Here is a 16,337-nt window from a genome sequence, read left to right as displayed (position 1 = left end):
GGTAAAGTGAATTCCCGTGTCCCTTAGTGTGGTTCACCGATCGATTTTCTTTAGGGACAAGACGTAGGTGATCAGCCTTCTGTGTCCTGTCAGACGGAGACATTTTTTTTCTTCGTCTCCATCGGGAATCGAACTCAGGAAGGACCCTTCTTATTTATTTTATTCATATTTTTTAGACATTTCATAATTCATGTCATAGATCAGTGTTTCAAATTGGACGTAAGCCCGTCCACCGTACGTAAACCAGTCGTGAGTTATCGTAGATTCTGTGGAAACATTGCTCTTAATTTTTGGCAAGCTCTCGCAATAACTTATTTCCCGGCTGGGTTAGACCAAATTGAAATACCGGATAGGTATTCTTGCATTGAATATTGTCTAGTATTCAATTTAAAAATGTTCAAACGAAGCGCTCTATCGTATGTGATATCAATTTTTAAACTATTAACTTACATGCTATTTCCCCTTTTACATTTTTGCTTACATTTGATCCATTACTCCCATTTAAAAGGGAACAAAGAGTATTTTAAAAGCTTTCAAAAATGTTATCGAAACTAAAACCAAGCATGGTTGATCCGCTTCTATTCAAACACGACAGTTTTCAAAGCCTTTGTGATACGCATTGGGTGCAATTAAAATGAAAAACAACCTCAGTTTCAGTCAGAAAATAAAAGCCGCTTATACCAGGCACAGTTTTTAGTTTGTTTGTTTAGAACAAACTATTTGTCTATGAATATTTTTCCACACATATGTATTCAGTTGAATCCGACTAAGTGATTAAGACCTTTTACAAATTTCGACATAATATATCAGCTATTTTTCTAAGTTTTTGATGTATGTAGGTACTACAATAGGTATATTATGATCCTGCATATAAATATGACACAATAGTTAGTGTAAATCTTAGTTGGATATAGATTATTTTTCATAAAGAATAGTACGATAATCATCATCATCACTACATAGTATAAAACAAAGTCGCTTTCTCTGTCCCTATTTCCCTATGTCCCTTTGTACGCTTAAATCTTTGAAACTACGCAACGGATTTTGATGCGGTTTTTTTTAATAGATAGAGTGATTCAAGAGGAAGGTTTATATGTATAAAAACATCCATAAAATAGTGGAGAAGTACTGTTATTTTTGAGGTTTCTAATGTGATGTCGTAAATAATTACATTTTTTCCGCTTGCATTGCAAACGCAGGCTGAACCCTACGAATTTTATCAAAATAATGTACTAAGTATTGTACACATTGAAAAGGTCTATAGAAAAGTCCGCGATGGTATATGTCTATCTCTTATGGATAACCCACAATAATTTTTTTTTGTCATTTACTTTTTACGACAAATAATGGTTAATTTTCGAAGCGATTTTAACCAATACAGCATTAATCCTTAACCAATTAAATACCTTGAATACATTGTTCATTTAATAATAGATCTATATGGCCCTTTACACCGTATGATTTAAGTGAATATTTTCGAAGATATTACAGATTTAAAAATTGCGGGACGTAGCGTTTGCAGCGGTACCGGCCGGCCGCCATTGCACCCGTGCGAAGCCGGGGCGGGTCGCTAGTGATATATATAATTCCATTGTACAATAAATTTAACCCAATATAGCTTCCACGAAAAAGATTAATACGAGGCGCCAATAATAAACCTAATAATAAGATGCCGCAAAAATAAACGAATATTAAAGTAATTTATGTGTTTTTGGAAGTGAAGAATAATCATTTTCCCCTCTGGAAAAATTGAAAAATGAAATCAATTAATAAACGGTAAAGAGGATTATTGAAGCCACAGAATTTACGTCATTGTGGAATATTAATAGCCGTCGTAAAAATCACTTTGTCGCTCCACTGAAGGGACATTAATTATTAAAAAGAAGCCCATGATATTCTTTTCAGTATAAATCAAAGACTTGTTCATAGAATTGACGAGAAATAAATTAAACAGTTTCGATATATAATAATTATTCTATGCTTGCCATTCATCTTACAATTGGAGATTTTACTATACAGTGTGTCCGGACATGACATACCGATATTTGAAGGGGCTATTCTCCAGGTATTTTTATCGACAATTCAACCCCTCTACAGTCCCCTACCTCACCCCCCTCAAAATGGCAAACCTATCAATTCGGATAGTGAATTTATGAAAATTGTAATAACTTCGAAAGTGAGTGTCACAAAATACTAAATTTGGTTTTATTTGAACAATAACAAGTTATTCTAGGGACCACTAAACAAATTTAATTGATAAGAGTGATGAAACATACTTTAAAAAATTCGAAAGCCATTTTGAGGGGGGTGAGGTAGGGGACTGTAGAGGGGTTGAATTGTCGATAAAAATACCTGGAGAATAGCCCCTTCAAATATCGGTATGTCATGTCCGGACACACTGTATTTACGTGATTACCTAACTTCTTTTGTCCATTAAATTCTAGAAGTTAAAACCTGAGTAATCGATATTTTTACATTTCAAAAGTTATTAAGATTATTTTTCTTTTCTTGATTAAAGAAAAATACAGTCTTACCTCACACGTCATAATAAATTGAGATGGTATCATATACAATATATTCGATCGTGGCATTTATACAATTTCCACTTAATAAAAATAGAAACAATATCAAAACTGAAAATAGAATATACTCATAATAACGCTCTCCCACATCGAATCTAGAGAAGTATAATAATAAATCAAATCTATAATAATATCATTGGGAGTAAGAACTTTTGGCTCAACCAATCTTGACGTAACACTCTCTAGGAAGTGGGATTTGAACTAATCAGTAAACAGACAGGGTAGGACTTAAAAAATAAAAATATTCGTCAATAAAATATAAATTATGTAACCAACCTTAAGATCATAAATAAATTATAATTCCTGCTGAAATACCGAAAGATACAGGTAACTGAAATAATAATTAAACAGGGATTGCTGCAATCCTAGAACACCTTTAATTTATTTATAATGTATCTTGGCGATCATACAAAAAAGTTTTAAAGTGCAGCTTAAATTTATAACTACCTATATTTAATTGTATGAATTTAATTTATTATTTTTCTTTGTAACTTTTAACTACAAGCAATGTTAAATTATACACATACTATACGATTTTCGATTTTTTTGATGTTATAAATAAGATTATTACATATAATTATTTTAACAGTCCAACTCTGTTAAATCAGATAGTTTCATAATAATCTAATTCGATGAATTACGCATTTAAAATTGAATGTGATTGAATTGACAAGAGCGATAAAAACCAGTGCTTGGTAATTGATAAATTGTTTATAAACAACTTCTAAATACTACCTTCGATTAGGATATTCTTTGAAGTTGTATTTAAAATAAATATAATAGGAAAGAGTGCAACCAGTATATCTAAAGCGCATTACACACGGTGAAGATAATGTAAAATACAGTGAAACTTGGTTAAGTGGGACCTGGATAAGTGAGAAACCTCCATAACTGGAACTCATGCTGAGGTCCCAACACTTTGGCACTGAATTACCTCTGTTAGTGGGACGAGGTAAACCTCTATATCTGGGATTTGTTCTTTCGATTTATCATCATAGTTACCTCTATAACTGAGACAGCAAGTAAATTTTATATGCATAAACCTCTGTAACTGAGATAACATTGTTTGTTTACTCATTCTTATTCAACCCACAAATTCCACACGTAATTCCAAGTACGTAAGTACAAATTTTGAGCTTCAATTACCTTCAGTTTTAGTTTCGCTTTACTATCATACAGATGTTTATTTGAAAAATGTCAAAACGAAACCTACAATCGTTATCACCCCTCTGTAAATGAGACAGATATTTATTTATACCTGTATATCTGAGACACTGGGTAAGTGGAATACCTCTATAAGTGAAACGACATTGCAGGTCCCTTGATGTCTCACTTAACCAGGTTTCACTGTATATATTATCATAGAGCATATTTCCGATTATCGCTCGCCATACAAATCCTATGAGCCATAACACACGACGAAGATAATATATATTTAACCTTCAATATCTTAAAATACCAAGCGATAAGACATCTATAGGGCGGGAGATACTGACACAAAATTTCGGGTCATTTGTAACAGGATGGCGGTTCTACACGTCACGGATGAATTCTACACATACCCGTGGCCCCGTTGTTGATGCGGCTTGACGGAACACAGACGGGTTTTGGTCGGTAGGAATCCGACATAACCCACGGCCTCTTCCCCGGAGGCCGTGGGCGGTGGGTATCTATGCAAGATTTCCCCACTAAAAAAAAAAAAAAAAAAGGGGTCTTAGTACGCAATGACAAAAAGATAAATGATGGTCAGAACGCTGATACCGGATAGACCTTACGGACGGACCTTAAGATACTGTAATATTTTATATTAGAGAATCTTAACATAAAAATATATTATAGTATCTTCACCGTGTGTGATGCACTTTATACTAGAGATATTCGCTCGCGGTTCCGCTTACGTATAGTCAAAGGAAAACCCGCATAGTTCCTGATTCCGTGTGTTTTGTGAAAAATGGGTACAAGTCTTCTTATAATTTTTTTGGGTGTACTAGATATTATAAAGATTGGGTAGGATTATTATTAGCTATATTTTTTTCCTTGCGTTGAAGTCAGTATCAATAAAACTTTTATATTTTATGGATGTAATATGTAAGCATCAGAGAAAGCCTCACACTATAGACAGAACCTATTGCGGTACCAACCTTTAAACTTTTAGGAATAAAGGGAGGTTGCACAGATTGAAAAATAAATTCCTTCAATTCCGCCAAATTATGCTAAAATTTTACGAACCCTTTCAGAAACTATTTGCATTTGAAAAGACGCTAGATGCAAATCACAAGCATTCGACGGTTTGTCATTATGCAAAGACCAAAGTTTCAGCTCACACAAAGAATGTATAGGGTCCGATCCGCTTTGCTATGCAAATATTGTATGTCAGGTAAATAAAACAAATATTTTTGGCACGAATATACCTGCCAGAAACTCGATATTTTTATTATGTAACACTCCCCATGTAGAAATGGGACGATAATATTATTGAGGGTTTCTGGATAATGTTTTCTTAGAACCAACGTTATTGAAGTAAAACTTCTTTAGGCGCGACTAGGGAGTAACTCAGATTTATTTTCTGACGGAAGTAACGCTTACTATAGTCTGCGTAGTTTCCGCCATTTAAAAATAATAATTCTGATTGGTTGTAAGTATATGTCATATATACTACACGCTTCTTGACTTATACGTCAGCTAGTGGCAAATATCATAATCAATTAGGATTATTTATTTTCAAATTTTCAAACGGATCAATTGTGAATAGCAAAGTGAATGAAAAATTCAACAGTTTTAAAAACATTATTTTAAATTGCAAAATTTTTTGAAAATCTCTAAATATACTTACTTGTTTATTTATTACTTTTAAAATAAGTAAATTAAAAATAAAAATAAACATGTTGCGGATTATAATCAATCTATTTTAAATATTGCTGAAGACAAAGTAGTATCCATAGCAACAGATATGTATATAGGTTGTCATTCAGTTGAACAAGAAGCATATGTACGCCAACAATTTCATAAAATGTCAGTTATTGATACAGGAGGATCGCCTTATGAAATCATATTAGTTCTTAACAAATTTTACATTATTACAACCAATATTGATGTATCTGATGGCTTAGCCAACGGTTGTGTTGGAAAGTTAGTGTATATTGAACGTGATGACAGTGATAACATCATACGCTTATGGCTTGAGTTTCCTGGTAAGATAGGAGAGAAAATTAGGAAAAAAGCTGCCCATCATATTCAAACTCTAAACATTAGTAGAACAGCAGTCCCAATTTTACGAAGATCGTCATCTGTACCAATGAATAGAAATAAGACAAATCTGAAAAGAAATATTTGCAAAGAGAAATCACTTTCCATTAGTATCTGCTTGTGCGCTTACAATACATAAGTCTCAAGGTGGTACTTTTGATCAAATCGTTTATGAATACAATAAAAGTCACAGTCAGCAGCTGTTTTAAGTAGCATTATCACGAGTAACTGATATAAATGGATTGTTCATTGTCTCAAACACCGATGACAACAAATTTTATCATGGAAGAAAGCGTCCAGGGGGAATAGTTGATTTACAGTGTGAATTTGAAAGACTTTCAAATTCTCGCCTAATAACACAACAGGAAGAATTATATAACCTTGTAAATGAGAGTAACATTACACTATTTTCCTTCAACTGCCAAAGTTTACGTGCTCATGTTTCTGATCTGAATGATAAAGTATTAAAAAGGTCCACATTGCTGTTATTTTCCGAAACTTGGATGAAAAATGACGAACAAATTCTTATTGAAAATTTTTATTGCGTTACCCAATACAAACGACCCAACTCAACTGCTGGTGGAGTAGCTGTATATCATTCATCTACAGATACACTGAACAATGTAACACCAATTCAAAATATTTCACCAACTATATTATCACAAATTTCCGATGAGGTTTCACAAATTGGTGACATCGCCTTGGTTCGATGTGTTAATACGAATGACCAACCTGTGATTATCGTTGTTATTTATATTTCTACAAATACTAGCCTGACAAATATCATAAAATTTATTCATCAGCAATTACTTCATTTCACAATTGAAGGTTCTCGACTTTTAAATAGTAATTATCATGAATTACCGATGATTCTAACTGGAGATTTTAATGTTAATTTTCGCTCTCAGGAATCTCAGCCGTTAATTGATTTTTTAGAAGAAAAATTTGATTTATCTATGAATACTTCTCGACTTCATTCAACAACGCGTTTCGGTACAACGATAGATGCTGTATTTTCAAGAAAAGTAGCAAATTTAGAGAGTAAAATTTATGTTTCACATTATAGTTACCACAAACCTATAATTTCGTACGTAAGAAATTATGATGACATTCAATTACCTGTTTCGAATGAATAATATTAATATAACATTTAAATAATCTTTGTAAAGCACATGAATAATAAATATAATTAAATTATAATATAATATTTATTTATTTAAGTTAATATTTAATCATTTCAGTGATATATGTCGTCAACGCCAAAGAAGTTTTACTTCAATCGCGCGTAAAGGTTACACGCACACACTTTTTTTTGATAGAGTTTCGCTTCGATATAGAACTTCAATTAAGTATAATAACATCAAAACTCAGAGACTCTATTATAGTATAGTGCAATATCTTGCGCTGTAAGAAGTAACAGCTCAAAGTATTAAAAAATCTATTATACCCTAGCAGTTTGTTTATAAAGTACACCGCTATTTTAAATTGAAAGCGCTTCGATATACCTTTCTATATTATAGTAAAATTGGTTACAAAATCCATTTCCTTGTTCATAAATCTAATATGAATAGCTATATTCCCTCTTAAGATATTTGGTCCTTTGTAGTACACGTTTCACTAGGTCAGGTAATAGAGGATACATCACAGCATTATCCCCTTTCAGATATTACACCGAGAAATTGCTATATCATTCGACATTGCTATTAATTGTTAAGCTATTTCCCCGTTGAAATACATTTAATGCTAGGCGTCCATTAGAGGCGGATCGGGCCGGGCCGCATCGCAACGGGCCGTCTCTAATGGACGCGCTGTTTGCTCCTGCGTCCACCTGTAGCGGGGCGCGGCGGACCGCCTAGGCGGATTTTATTTAACAGACGCTCGCCGCTCACATCCGCCTGCCTGCGTCCACTAGACGGGTCGGGGCGGGCCGGGCCGCAGCGCACCGCCGGCAGAAATCCGCCTGCGAAGCGATATCCGCCAATGCGTTGCGGCCCGCCCCGACCCGATCCGTCGCTAATGGACGATGTTTCATACAAAACATAGGCCGGCGTATTTTTGCGTTGCGATGCGGCCCGGCCCGATCCGCCTAGTGGACGCCAGCCATAAGACGTTCATGGTTCCAGTATAACTTGCCAAACGTTCCTGAGTATATCATTGTTAAAATTACCTCTGATTACATCATATTATAATTCTTACCTATGTTGGAGACATACACATAGATAAACTTCCAGCTTTTATAAAATAACGAAGGTCTAATCTTTGGCTCTTGTCTTTCTTGGGCTCTTGCTATTATAATTAACTGCTTGTAAAATAAACCTTATGCTACGGAACTTTCAATTTAAAATTAAATTCACGCATATCTATCTTTTGTCGAATATCGGTCGCGATGTGTCTCTATATGTATTTATATTTTACCACTGTTTCAAATACCTTAACAGTTGCCTTCACAAACTGTTTGTCGGCCATTTACCTGATGAATGCGTTCCAATCTACGTTTTGTGGTAAACGGATCTTGTCAACGTTAATCAATGTCAATGGCTGATCGAATCGATGTCGGTCTAACCGTTCCATTAGGGGTAATCGCTCGCTTAATATATCTAGACAAGTTTGTCTTTTGTGGACAGAGGGTTAATTAATGTTTAGGTTCAGGTTAAATAGCAAGTATACAATATAAAAGCATTAAGTACTTACAATTATTTCTAAATTGAGGACATAATTTTAAAATCTGTGAAAGAAGGGAAAGGGTCATAGGATAGTTTAATACCTAAAAATGATTAAAGATGTTCAAAATATTCTTTGTTTCGTATTTTGGTTTTATCCATTAGAAATATAGACAATAAACAATATCTTTTCTGTTTACAATATTAGCAAGGACTGTATGGGATAATGTGATAGATACTGTTAAATACAAAAAAATTTATACATTTTATCAACCGTGTAATTAATATGCAAAACTATGTTAAATAACTATATCGATAAAATCAGACAAAATCGTAAGTAATCGTAATCGTAATCGTAACGTTCCATATATTTTTATTAGTCTAAAAAGGCCAGTAACCTTCTTTTTACAAAATTCTTGGTCTGTAACAATATACATTACAAGGTATTACCCCTCCGTAACTAAAGAAAACAACAAGTTTTCTGATAAAATTTTGACTGACTCAATTATAACTTAGTTAACGATCTTTTGAGTTTCTTGTTACGGTTTTCTGTTGTTTACTCCGAGTTAATTGTAACGGTCTGATTTTCATTCCGTTATTTATTGTAACTAAATACGTAGTTGTGCTGATTGATTAGCTTTATTCTGAGTAAAAACGTGTGAAGATGAATAATACTTGCAATGGAAAAGGACAAAACACGACGACTTTTTTAGTAATGGACTACAGGCCCATGTTGAAAAAAATATGGGTCATTTGAAGTTTGAACCACCAGGTGACCTATTTAGAATGATATAAGAGCATAAAATAATAAGATTCAGCACTATGCCCTCACTTGTAAGCTGTCCAACTGAGTGCAAATGAGAATTCGAAAGTGTAGGTAGAGATTTATTCTCCTTGTTTCCATGATTTTTGTACGACGTTGCGGAATAATGGTTTAAAAGCAGTATTGAAATAGTATGACACAGATGCCGTACAAAAATGGTGGTCCACAAAGTCGGAATTTATTTTCATTTTCCGACAATTGCCGGGGTAAATTTGGTCATTTGGTCGTTTATTTAATTAAGATTTAATTGACTGTCGCAAAAATTGTTCGTATTCCTAAACTACTGAATCACCTTTACATCCACAGCTGCCCCCGCAAAGCCCGACTTTGCCCGACCTGCCAGAGTGCATCACAAAGGTCAAAGAGCTGCCGCCATTGCCAGATGACGCTACCACCCCGCTCAGCGCCCAGCACCAACTGAAGCTGCTGAAGGAGAGGCTGGAGCAGCAGTCGCAGCAGACACAGGCAGCTGTCGCGCAACTCATGCTGTTGCGTGATCAGCTTGCTGCAGAACAGGCGGCTCGGTGTGAGGCTCAGGTACGATTATCATATAAACTCAAACTCAAAAATAATATTAATATTTTGTCTCCAGAAGAACCTTCCTTGTGCCTTACCAAAAAAGTAAAAAAAAAAATATCATTCTCATTTTTATTTATATAAATGAGGTCTTATGCCATAATCCACATCCAAATCCAATCCAAAATTGTCCTGTAATATTTATTTATTTATTCTAGACCCGCACCCATCAACTGATAGTCCACAACAGGGAGCTCTTGGACCACATTGCGGGCTTACTTGATCATTTACAGGAGAGCGAGAAGGGATCGCCTCGACCAATCAACGCAGAGCAGCTCACACTTCTGCCACAGGTATTTATTGAAACATTTTAAAGTACATAAGTTCGATCATGAGGTGGGATTTATTCGCGTCCGCGTATAGTAAACCTTTCCGGTTGACCGTACTGCCGTCGCAAGAAAAAAGGGCACAACTAACATTTTTTGCAAAATTGAGTTATATATTTGGAATCAGAAAAAAAAAGGCGCATCTGCTCAATTTTTTGTAGAATTTTATCTCCGAGGAATCCAGAGATAAAAATTTATAAAAAGGCACAAATGACACAAATATTTTCGTTGTATGTAATTTAAAAGGCACATTTACTTACCATTACAATGAAAGGCATCTTCATACGTAGATGTGACTTTACTTCATACAGATTTTTACTAAAAACTACTTTCAAAAGGCACATCTACAACATAACACAAAGAAAAGGCTCAAATGCCAGATGTGCCCTGTCTACTTAATAAAAGATCCTTGCATGTTTCAATTAATTAACGTATAAAAGGCACAAATAACGAGTTGTGCCTTTTCTTTTAACTATTTGCGATTAGGGGTGAGGAAAGGAGGGGGGTTCGGTCGAAACGCGCCAGTTGTGCCTACAGTCAATTATGCCTTTTCTTTGTAGTAAGTGATATTTTATAAATATTTTTTTTTAATTTGAAAGGGAAAATTTAAATTTATTAAATAATTAATTATATATTAAAACTAAAAAGTAAAATATATAATACTTCACGCATATATTTCATCAATTTTATTTTCTATTAAGCAATGGGTTTCTACGCTATGAAGCAAAATATGGTAAAAACTTTAAACCCAATTATCTCAGTTTCACCAAAATGCTAGATGTGCCCTTCTCTCGTACGACGGCAGCGTACTAGTCGGAGTGGGCTTACATTAGATGTCATCTACAATCCCACCTCAGCAATCGATTTAAGCTTGGTTGGATGTGCCTATTTATAATCTCTTTCTTTGATATAAAATAAAGTGAAAGTGGTTGTTAAATGTGTTAAAGTTTCTTCACATAGGGTTGTCAAGTTTGCCTTATAAAAGGTTCAATTTTTACAAGGAAAATTTTTGTTGTTTATAGTAATGTAATAATAACATGTTTATCATTTTTACATACGGTTGCAAATATAATTTGTCTTTTATTTATTTTACGACCACTTTCACGAATGTCATGAATAGGATTGAATTTATAAACAATTCCGTTTAAAAATTAACTAATTTACGCTTATGCTTATAGAGAAAGGTCTCAGTCGTGTGTTAAATCTGAAAAAATAATAATAAGAGTGAATCGTGTTTAAACTACAAAATTACAGTGGATACATTTTATTATCACGACTGTGGACTTTACATAAAGTCAAAGCCTGACCAGATATTTAAAAAAAGAACGTGTGTGCCAAGCATTCGTGTCAGAAGTGTAACTTCTTTGGCAAGATTCAAAGATATCTAAATCATCGCCTTGATGACGTGACGGTATTGCCATAACGAGGTGGTATTGCCATGACGTGACGTTATTGCCATGACGCGACCTGAAATTTTACTCTCAACGCGCCTAAAGAAGTTTCACTGAAAAAACAAACGTAATTGCCACATTTCAAAGTTACTGAAACATAATTCAAATTGAAAATTATAATAAAATGTTTCTGGTCAGACAGATATTTAATAAAATTTCATGTAATTCATTTGCATGTGCTTCTTTTTAGTCTACTTGATAAGTTGAAAATGGCGTAAACTAGAGATAAGGCTCTTAAAAATAGGTGCGATAGCTCATTTGATTCGGAATGACGTCTAGAAAAATGTATCGGAAATGTTTATTAGCACACAAAAAATTGCAAAAGTTATAGGCAAATTAAGTTTCAAAAAAATAGGTATTTCGTTTATTGTTAATAACTCCGAAATTATTAACATTTCAGAAATTTTGAAAAAAGATTCTTAAAGAGGAGGAAATTTCCAACGAAAATCTTCCGACTCGCGGAATTCTATCTCCATTATTTATAATTTTAATTTAACGCTGAAAATAGGCCTCCGCGCGGCATTTTTAGATAGCGCGCGCGGCTTCAAAACCGAGCACGTCACACTAATTATTTTAAATTAAATTAATTTAAAAAATTAAAAAAATTATGGTGTATTCCGAACACTTCAAAGAATTTGCTCCCGTTGGAAATTTTACTTAAAGTTAATTTTTCAACAAATTAGACAAATGTTAACTAACGAAATTTTTTCGAACTTCCGTCCTTATTGCACATTAAAAAAAATGTTTAAATCATTGTCGGTAAAATTTTTCACTTCGTGGAGCCCTTCATATAAATATACTTAACAAGATCGCGCCATAAAAGTTTAAAAAATGTTAATACTTTGTTTATAATAATTTTTTCAAGTTAACAAAAAACTAGAAATTTCTAGTTTTTTGATCAATTTACTTAACTTGAAAAAATTATTATAAACAAAGTAATAAAATTTTTTAAACTTTTATGGCGCGATCTTGTTAAGTATATTTATATGAAGGGCTCCACGAAGTGAAAAATTTTACCGACAATGATTTAAACATTTTTTTTAATGTGCAATAAGGACGGAAGTTCGAAAAAATTTCGTTAGTTAACATTTGTCTAATTTGTTGAAAAATTAACTTTAAGTAAAATTTCCAACGGGAGCAAATTCTTTGAAGTGTTCGGAATACACCATAATTTTTTTAATTTTTTAAATTAATATTTAATACCTTAAAAAAAATAATTAGTGTGACGTGCTCGGTTTTGAAGCCGCGCGCGCTAACTAAAAATGCCGCGCGGAGGGCTATTTTCAGCGTTAAATTAAAATTATAAATAATGGAGATAGAATTCCGGGAGTCGGAAGATTTTCGTTGGAAATTTCCTCCTCTTTAAGAATCTTTTTTCAAAATTTCTGAAATGTTAATAATTTCGGAGTTATTAACAATAAACGAAATACCTATTTTTTTGAAACTTAATTTGCCTATAACTTTTGCAATTTTTTGTGTGCTAATAAACATTTCCGATACATTTTTCTAGACGTCATTCCGAATCAAATGAGCTATCGCACGTATTTTTAAGAGCCTTATCTCTAATTTACGCCATTTTCAACTTATCAAGTAGACTATTTTATATTTCGTAACTATTTTATTTGAGGATTTTCTTTAAATCCTTTTGTATTTCGTCACTATTATTTTATTTAAAGAATGTTTTTTTTTACTATCCTGCAATCTACACGTTGATATTGTTGATATTTAAGACGTTGATATTTAAAACAACTTAATGCCAACAATGTCCTCGTGGATACGTGAAAAAAATCAAACATTTTATTTGGGCAAACCATGTTAAAATGGTTTCGAAAAACCGTTTTGAGGTGTCGACAAACGATGATTTGGAGATTTTTCTCAGGCTTTTTAGCCTGTTTCAAAATTTCCTTTTTTTATTTCAGTTAACTAATGTTATTCGGTGTAAAAAAAGTATTTTATGATGCGAATAACGTTTTTATAAAACTTCGTATGATGCAATTTATATTTCCAATGATTTTGTGCCTGTTTTTTTTTTGTTTTCTGCCATAACCTTATCATTAATTATTTTGTTAATCCATTTGTTGTTTGCTGTGTGTGTTATTTTAATTGCATCTAATGTTTATTATTATTTTATTTTGATTACATGTAAAAGCAAAGCAAATGTCATTGTTTTGAAATTACTTAATTTCACTAAAAATACGTTTGCTCAGCTTTTACTCCAGTCAGTATCGACATTCGAAATCGAAAATTTAACAATAATTCCAAAAGTTTTCAAACTTCGGTCAAGTGAATGGTACATTGGGACGACAATAAATCTCATTTTGCAACCTTGTCCGCAGTCCGGAACATTGTTAAAATTGCAATTAAATTACTTTTTGCTGTATGGTCGTGAAAAAAATTCCAAAACTCTGTGTCAACTTTTGGAACGTTTTCATTCAGTTTAATAAAAAGAACATTAATATTCAATAACAAAAAATGTTCCGTACACTGAGATTGGTTGCAAATTTAATACGTGATATGAAATATTATATGGAAAACTTCCCCAAGTTTGTAGAACTTTTGGATTTTTTTTTCACGACCATACAGCAAAAATTAGTTTAATTGAAATTTTAATAATGTTCCGGACTGCGGACAAGGTTGCAAAAGAAGATTTATTGTCGTCCCAATGTACCATTCACTTGACCGAAGTTTGAAAACTTTTGGAATTATTATGAATTGACTGTCTTGACTGACTGGAGTATTTAGTTTAGTTGTGAATGACGTCGTTCTTGTCAATGTTAGTTGTAATAATTTATATAGTAATTCAGTATTGAAATAAACCAAACTGAACCAAAACATTCGACATACATTTATAAGATATAACTCTATAGGTTATTTTTAATGGTTTGTTTAGTGATTGAATAAGGTTTAATTCAATCTGAATAAGCACATATTTTTAAGACGAACAATGTACCCATACATATCCTGTAATTATTTCAAAATCTCTAGGCCAAGACCTCTGGAGCCCACAAAGGGTCAAAAGCGGAAGGATCGTGTAATGGAAATTCAGCAAGGAATGAAGATGACCTCATCGACTTCTTTACGAAGAGCGCTAAAGTGAGCCAGGATTCAGACGACGATGAGTTTGATCCGAATCAATACTGCTTGAATATAGATTCGCCTGAGAAGCGTGCCGGCCCCAGCTCGGCTCCCAACTTTGGATCAATGTCCAACGAGCAAATACAGTCTTATTTGATATCGAAATTCAAAGATATTATGGTTTGCAACGATAAAGATACTAAAGCTAAGGGTCAGCTCTTCTATCAAAACACCAACGCGTTTCCGAACATCCCACCGTTGAAAAGTCATCTCAGCAACTCTGATATTTCTAGCTTGCTGAAGAACAAGACAGCTGATGAAATAGAAGCCATGGCTCAAGCCATGAGCCTTGGGAACTCGCAAAGTTCGCTGTCCAGTTCCAGCGACACATCTAGTTCTTCTAGTTCATCTTCCGATTCAAGCAGCTCGGAAATTGCGGGGCCATTCATAAGGCCGCTATCCCACAGTGGGACCTTGACTGCAACCGGTCAAGACGGCCGCGTCCGTTTGATAGTGCCCGTGAGCCCCTCTGAGAGCACTGCTGAAGTTGCTGAGCCACAGGCCGGACCCTCCGGAGCCACTCTCAGCGTTCCAGGCCCCAGTCAACTCGCTCCGGGAGCTCCGATCACACGCTCAACCAGCGAAAAGGTCCCGAATCGGAGCGATCTGATGGCAGCTCTGCGCTCGCAGAGGACAAGACACACAACCAAGTAAACGTTCACTGTCTTGTAAATTTGAAAATCTAGAAAACTTTGAGTCCAGTACCTTTTAGAAAATAATAATTTATAATTTGTTGATTATTGTTTGTGAAGATTGTTTTAATCTTTCAATATTGTTTATTTTAAGTTATGTTAGTTCATTTTGTTAACGATGCCAAAATTATACCAAATTGTTTATATTTTATAACCTGTAGTCCATAGAAATGTTACATTGACGGTTGCGTTTCTGAGTAATTGTTTTATATGTAGGGGGTGACCTTGTCTTGCGGGCGCTATCTTGAAAATTGAACTTTGCTGCAAATGACATCAGACCCTTATTTTAATTTTTGTTTGTTTTATAGCACTCCAAAAATGCCAGCCGTGAGCCGTCCTTTCGGAAAGACCTTTTATGCATATTGAGAAAAAATCTACTTGTTTAATGTTTATAAGTTTATAACTTATTCCATTCTATACCGGGCGGGTCTACATAAAAAAAGCTTCTTCTGGGAAAGGCCACAAAATTTAACATTTCAGTGGACTAGAAGAATTATTTACATATCAGATATCTTGTAGTTCTAGCGACCACGTTATTTAATTACTTACATATCTTTGCCATATCCCTTTGCAATTTTTGTTTTATTCCTAAAAAAGTGTAAAATAATATAAATGTATATATATTTACACTATAATCAAACTAAATGTTTAGAGAAACTGTATTTATTCTAGTCATAGATGTAACGTTAATAATTAATAATTATAATATGTAAAAAAAATTATATATCAATGTATTATTTTATATTGTACTATATTAAATATTATACCAGTACTATTTTAATCGATCGTATGTACACAGTAATAGTTATGACACATTATGAATTCTGATAAAAAAATGACTGTAAC

The 16,337-nt window shown here is 33.7% G+C and overlaps 1 protein-coding gene across 1 annotated transcript in view; it reads left to right on the top strand.

The window, feature by feature from the left end:
• LOC149491093 (uncharacterized) overlaps window positions 1-16,132 on the top strand; it is a 35,389-nt gene extending 19,257 nt beyond the window's left edge. Inside the window, exons 4-6 of the mRNA XM_089706974.1 lie at window positions 9,618-9,848; window positions 10,046-10,180; window positions 14,656-16,132. Coding sequence (XP_089563100.1) covers window positions 9,618-9,848; window positions 10,046-10,180; window positions 14,656-15,453 — 1,164 coding nt within the window. The 3' untranslated portion in view covers window positions 15,454-16,132. The remainder of the gene's footprint in view (window positions 1-9,617; window positions 9,849-10,045; window positions 10,181-14,655) is intronic.
• Window positions 16,133-16,337: the final 205 nt, after the last annotated feature.

Source organism: Colias philodice, chromosome 1, assembly GCF_061535455.1.
Source record: "Colias philodice isolate Cphi_HAF_F1 chromosome 1, ilColPhil1 Martin Lab GWU primary, whole genome shotgun sequence".
NCBI lineage: Eukaryota > Metazoa > Arthropoda > Insecta > Lepidoptera > Pieridae > Colias > Colias philodice.
This window is presented reverse-complemented; position numbering and strand designations above follow the sequence as displayed.